At 48.2% G+C, this 6,467-nt stretch overlaps 1 protein-coding gene across 2 annotated transcripts in view; it reads left to right on the plus strand.

The window, feature by feature from the left end:
* Window positions 1-13: 13 nt before the first annotated feature.
* Window positions 14-6,467, plus strand: part of CEP70 (centrosomal protein 70) — a 39,827-nt gene continuing 33,373 nt past the window's right edge. For both annotated transcript variants that reach the window (XM_014591446.2, XM_027775579.1), the window contains exons 1-3: window positions 14-107; window positions 2,320-2,422; window positions 5,405-5,530. In XM_014591446.2, coding sequence (XP_014446932.1) covers window positions 2,381-2,422; window positions 5,405-5,530 — 168 coding nt within the window. In that variant the 5' untranslated portion in view covers window positions 14-107; window positions 2,320-2,380. The remainder of the gene's footprint in view (window positions 108-2,319; window positions 2,423-5,404; window positions 5,531-6,467) is intronic.

A 6,467-nucleotide genomic window follows, 5' to 3' on the forward strand; every position in this document is an offset into this window, starting at 1 on the left:
AGAGTCATCGGCGGGAGCTCTTTCCTGAGCATCCCGGTCGTGTCCTCCCCTGGGCGCGGACAGGGGCAGGCCGACCCTCGGCAGGGAACAGAGAGGCCCGGTCCGCGGTGGGTGGGTGCGCGGCCTCGAAAGTCCCTGCGTGGGTTGGGATCGGACAAACCCGGCGCCCTGGCCTTTGTGCGCCGGCCTCGCTCTGGACGCCGCGGCGCCCGGGTTTCAGCATTCGGGTGCTCAAGCGGGTGGTCCAGGGTGGTGGTCGTCGGGTCCGACGGGGGCGAGTGTGAGCTGGGGCTGTACCGGCACCGAGCAGTCTGGGCTAAGTCCAGGTGATCGCCACCCACGAGGTGGCCGTGGTCAGCGCCGGGGTGGCCGGGGTTTGGCCAGGGACGTCGAGCGGATTGCGCAGTTCGCGAGAAGGCGTTGGACCGGGGTCCACTTCCCGCGTATGGGCTTATTCCGGAGTCGGACGGAATCAGCCTGCGAGGAGCCCAGTTTGATTGTTTTAAGGTGAAAACTGTCAGAAGCATTAAGAGACCGCCAACGCACACACACCAGTTCAACGGTTTCTGCCGCCACCTCGGTTTTAAGCGTAATAATATTTAACACGCATCCTGCCTTCAGTGCTCTGCCTGAGTGGGGTGTGTTTGTTTGATTAAAGTACTGCCCCGCGGAGCCGCACCTTCAGGGGGAGCGGGTCGCCTTGCAGTTCTGGCCGTGTGTTCCAAACGCTGGAGAGGCGCGTTCTAGCGCTTTGTAGCCCCTCCTGGGGCAGGTGGTTTGAAGGCTGAGATGACAGCTGATCCTCGCTCCTTTTCATTGTTTGTGGTAGATCCGGGTCTTTCTTCGGAACAGTGAGTGGCAAGTTAGTATTGTTGACATAGAGGTTTCGCATTACATGGTCATTTATTACAGCCTTGGAAATGCATCCTTTTTTTTTTTTTTTTTTTTTTTTACCTTGGAAAGTCCTCCTTTTTTTTTTTTTTTTTTTTTTTTTGAGAGGTTTTTGCTATAGAGCTTGTGTGCTCTCCAGAAGGACAGAGAGAGACAGAAAGTCAGAAAGCGAGAAATCACCCCCAGGGGGGATGGCCATGCCACAATCCCTTCTCCATTTTCCTTTCAGGATCTTGGGCACACACGCATACGTGCCCGGTGTGAGTTTAAGCCACCGAGTCCAGGACTTGAACCATGGTCGACCACCTGGGAGTCCAGTGACATAGCCATTACACCAACTGCTGGTCCCAGAAATGCATACTTTTTTTTTTTTTAGAGGTTTTTGCTGTAGGGTGCGTGCACTCGCCAGACAGAGAGACAGAGAGACAGAAAGCGAGAAATCACCCCTCGGGGGATGGCCATGCAGCAATCCCTTCTTCTCCATTCTCCTCTCGGGATCTTGGGCACACATGCACAAGTCCCCGGCCTGAGTTAAAGCCACCAGGTCCGGGACGTGAACTGCGGTCGACTACATGGGAGTCCAGCAACATAGCCATTACGCTAACTGCTGGTTCCCAGAAATGCATATTTTTGAGCGAGGTTACAGATTTTGGTGTGACTTGCTTAGGAAAGAACAGTATTTGGCCATGGCTTGTTATTATACGACTGCCCCTCACACCAAATGATGAAAAGGAAGTTAAACTTTAATGTATGGTGCATGTTTTGAGACTTCAGGGAGAGCCTGGACAGTGCCAGAAAATTCAGTTGTTTTTTTTTTTCTCTTCTGTGGTTGGCTTTGTGCGCAGTGTACAAACCAGCTCCTGCCCCAGCCCTGTTCCCGGTCTCCTTGGGGTGGGTTATGGTGTGGAAGGCTACAGCGTTGGCCCCGGGAAGCATTTGTTCTCCCCCTGTGGCTTCAGAGTTCCACCCCTGTGTCCTTCCTGTCCTGGCCTGTAGCAGTAACAGAATGCTGGCCCCTTCATGTCACAGAACGGACCTCTGAAAAGGAGGGCTTGGCCACAAGTGTGATGAGGCGTGTCCTGGCCTCGCTCCCTGTGGCGGTGGTGGTCTGTCCAAGAGCGCTCCATTTAGTAGGTCCCTTTCAGGTGAGAACATCATACCTGTGAAACCAGAAGTCGGAATTGGTGATGGATGGTGTTAGATTTGGAGACCCACCTGAATGTCTCAACAGAGCAGGGAGAAGAGAGAGAAAGGGGAAGAGGAGGCAGGAGGAGTTGCGTGTGCCACGGAGGCCAGTAGCAGCCCCTGCAGGGATCATGTCAGTTCAGGTTACAGGGCCACAGATGCCCGCTCTGGGATACGCAAGACCCTTCTTGGTAGGAGGTTGCACATTTCAAGATCTGGTGTGTTTATCTTTTCGAAACCTAGATGAAGATCCAGTTTCGGACATGAGACTCATTGGGCGATCGCTTCTTTGAGATCGACTTTAATGACCAGGAGTAAGGTGCAAGAGGACCGCGCTATGACTGAGGTATGCCGGACACGGATGTCGGGAGGCGGGAGGATCCGATGGTTACTGCGCAGTGTACTAGGTACATGTACTTCCTTTCGACCTCCTGTTAATTCTGTCAGATATTTTAAACTCAGCAAGCAGACTGAAGCTCAGAGAAGCCAAGGCACCACGTAGGACGCCCCGGAATGCAGTCACAGTCACCTCCGCTGCTCTGCCGTGTGCCGGCACCATCTGTGCTGCTGCCGCTGACCTCCCAGTCTTCACCGGAGTCCTGTCAGCAGAGGCTTCTACTCATTTCGTGAGAAGGAAGTTACAGCAGACAGAGATTAGTATTCCCCTGGCCTGTGGCAGAATCCACAGCCCAAATGCAGGCACTTTGACCACAGAGCTATACCAGCATTCTTTTGGTTGGTATTTCCTTTATTTATTTATTTATTTATTTTAGAGGTTTTCGCTATAGGGCGCATGCGCTCGCCAGAAAGACAGAGACAGAGAGACAGAGAGCGAGAAATCACCCCCCTGGGGGGATGGCCACGCTGCAATCCCTTCTCCTTCATTCTCCTCTGGGATCTTGGGCACGCACGCACACACATCTGGTGTGAGTTTAAGCCACCGGGTCCAGGACTTGAACCATGGTTGACTACATGGGAGTTCGGCAACATAGCCATTACAGCATCTACTGGCCCCAAGATTTCCTTCACTGATATTTGAAACAAATAAATGTTGTTTTTTTTTTTTAGAATTATTTTAAAAATTTATTCATTTATTTACATTTGACTAGAGAGAGACAGAGAGACAGAGAGAAGGAACGTGAGAAAGCAAGCCACCAGGTCCGGGACTTGAACCGTGGTCAGCCACATGGGAGTGTCCAGAGAACCTTAGCCACCACGCCACCTGCTGGCCCCCAAATAAATGTTTTATTGAAAGACAAAACAGAAACACGGGCACTGTAGCTTAATGAGTTATAAGGCATAACCTCCGAGGCGTGCAGAGGCCCTCCACTGTCTTAACCCAGCTCCAACCCCTGTGCTCTCATTATTTGCTATGCTTCTGACTTTACCAATCACTTCCCTGTGTTTAGCACAAGTTTTCAGTCTTAACGTTTTGATACCAGTCTTACTCATTTAAATTTTTTTCATTAAAATTTTTAAAATTAAAAAAATATTTATCAGTGTTTTTCTTTCTTTTTTTTTTTTTTTTTTTGGTGTTTTTGTCTTAGGGTGTGTGGGCTTGAGAGAGAGAGAGAGAGAGAGAAAGTGAGAAATCACACCCCAGGGGGGATGGCCAGGTCATGCCGCAATCCCTTCTCCTCCATTCTCCTCTTGGGATCTTGGGCACGCATGCACAGCTGCCCGGCATGAGTTTTAAGCCACAGGGTCCGGGACGTGAACCACGTCGACTACGTGGGAGTCCAGAGACATAGCTGTTACGCTAACTGCTGGTTCCCCAATCTTTTTTGTTTTTGAGAGATTTTTGCTATAGGGTACATGTACCTACTGGTGAGAAAGAGAGGCAGAAAGCAAGAAATCACCCTCCGGGGGCATGGCCACATCGCAGTCCCTTCTCTCCCCTTGGAATTTCAGCATGCTCGTAGGCATGCACGCACACACGCCCGGTGTATCAAGCCGCTGCCAGGTCTGAATTACTAGTCCCTTTAACTCTTTTTGTCTTTTTCTTTTTCTTTTTTTTTAATTGCCCTGGTGTTCATTTCTGCCACCAGGTCTTAGACTCCCAACTATGTGGGAGTCCAACAGTGTAACCATTACACCATCTGCTGGTCCCCCAAGCTTTTATCTTTAATGCTCGTTTTCACGGTTCTTTTTTACAAATTAGAAAATGCCTCCAGGAAAAATAGGGGCTATCATCCTCTCAGTTTTTTTTTGAAGGAGGGATCCTGGTAATTTGTCATTATCTTGTTTGTTCTTTAATGATTATAAGAAAAAAATTTAAAAACATACTCAGCTTTTCTCATCATTTTTAGAGGCAGAGTTGCTTAGTCTGCCATTACCAACTTAATACCTCATGAAATTTAGTGTGATCTGAGACACATTTATATAAAAGAAGAAGCGTGTCAGGGGCCAGCATGTGGCATGGTTACAGTACTGACTTGCACATGGCTGACCACAGTTCTAGTACTGGACCCAGTAGCTTGAAAATTATGCCAGGCGCGGGAGCATGGGTACCCCAAATCCCAGGAGAATGGGGGAGAAGGGATTCCAGTGTGGCCATCCCCCCAGGAAGTAATTTCTCACTTTCTTGCTCTTCCTCAGGTGGGCGCATGTGCCCTATGGCAAAATCCTTAAATAACCTTAAATCTGATCATTAACAAACACGTGGAGAAAAAGTCTAAGATGATGTCAGATAAAGGTCTAAGTAAGAGCTTTACTGTCCAGTTCACGTATATAATCCCAGCTGCTGTTCATCTGCAACTTCCTGTGTGCCTGGTGTTTGTCCTTAGGAAGTTTTACTTGCTGTCTGTCTTAATTGAATCTGTAACATTTAAGTATTTTTCTCTTTCTTAAAATGGAAGAAAGCAAAGCTCAAAGGTTGAGTGAGTTCGTCCATGTCATACAGTGCAGCCGTTAGAGCAATTGTCAAAGCGTGCGGCTTCACATGCCTGTGAGGCGCACACGCTTACCTTGAACTCTGCCACCTCTACTGCTGCTTCCCAGAGTCTGTTCTTCCTATTAGAAAACTGGCTTGCTCCCGAAGGTGGTGAGGTTGGAGGACAGCACAGCCTCATCTCCAAAGTATTCTTGCCAGAAAATACTGAACCTGTGTCTGCGCACGTGCTGTGTGGAGGTGTGTGTGATACCCCAGCACATTTATAGGGGAGAACATTACAACACAGGCTTTATTCAAATGAGTCTTATAATCAGCTATCTAGGAAACTGTAAAAATTTTGACACAGGAATAGCCTAAGTTTCCCTGTAAGAGTAGTCGGTCCTTTTAAATATATTTGCCTTTAACTCATTGTATTTTTTTCACTTTTCTATTTAGGCAACTCAAATTTTTTTATTGCCAACGTCTACTTCCTCTGATTCTACAAAACAAACTATGTCTCCAGCAGCCCCTAAGCCAGAGGAGTCCAGTCAATTGTTAAACAGACTCATGTCTGAAAAACAGGTAACCTTGACATTTTTCTGAAGTTTTATCTATTTCATCTATGAATGTGCATTTGCGTGAGAGAGTGAGTACTTGCACCCCCAGAGCTTCCTGCTGTCGATCTCCAGCCAGTTCCAGACCAAAGGCACACGCATGCCTGGCGTGCCCAGGAAGGTCTCTGGATGGGAGCCCAGACCGTTTCCAAACAGGTCTGCCCTGTACTACCTGGCCCTAAACTTGAAATATTTTAAGTTAGCATTTCTCAAAGTATATGATAAAGATGCTTCCTCTACAGCTGTACAAAATATGACTAAAACGATTCTCCAGTTGAATGATTTTGGGGAATGCTGGGGTAATGATTATTGCACGGGGCCTGGTTGCAGTGGTACAGGGAGGAGAGTACTACCGCATGATGGCTGAGGCCACACGGGAGGTCCAGGTTCCATTCCTAGCCCAGAGAAAGGGAGAGAGAGAGGAAGAGTGGGAGAATGAGAAAGAAAGCCACCAGGTCCAGGACTCGAACTGGAGTCAACCATGTAGGAATCTAGCACTTTAACCACCACACCACCTGCCAGCCCTGTTTCTATTTTTTTTTTTTTAAGAATTATTTTATTTAACTTTATTTACCCATTTATTTATGTGTTTCAATTTGACCAAAGAAGGACACAGCTAGAAAGAGAGAGTGAGAGAGAGAGAGAAAGCGAGAAATCAAGCTGCCTGGTCTGCGACCCGAACCACAGTAGGCCATGTGGGAGTCCAGTGCTCTTAGCCACCACGCCACCTGCTGGCCACCCTCTGTATATTCTTATTTCTTTCTGTTTTTCCATTTTGTTGCCTTGATCTGGAGAGTTAGGGCTCTCTTAGGCATAGGTCCTAAGTGCATATTTAGAATCAGGGGTGACTGCTAAATTAGTTACCAGATGAATCGGCTCTTTTTTATTGTTAGGTGTCATCTGTT

This window comes from Tupaia chinensis, unplaced genomic scaffold (assembly GCF_000334495.1).
Source record: "Tupaia chinensis unplaced genomic scaffold, TupChi_1.0 Scaffold000574_1, whole genome shotgun sequence".
Lineage (NCBI taxonomy): Eukaryota > Metazoa > Chordata > Mammalia > Scandentia > Tupaiidae > Tupaia > Tupaia belangeri.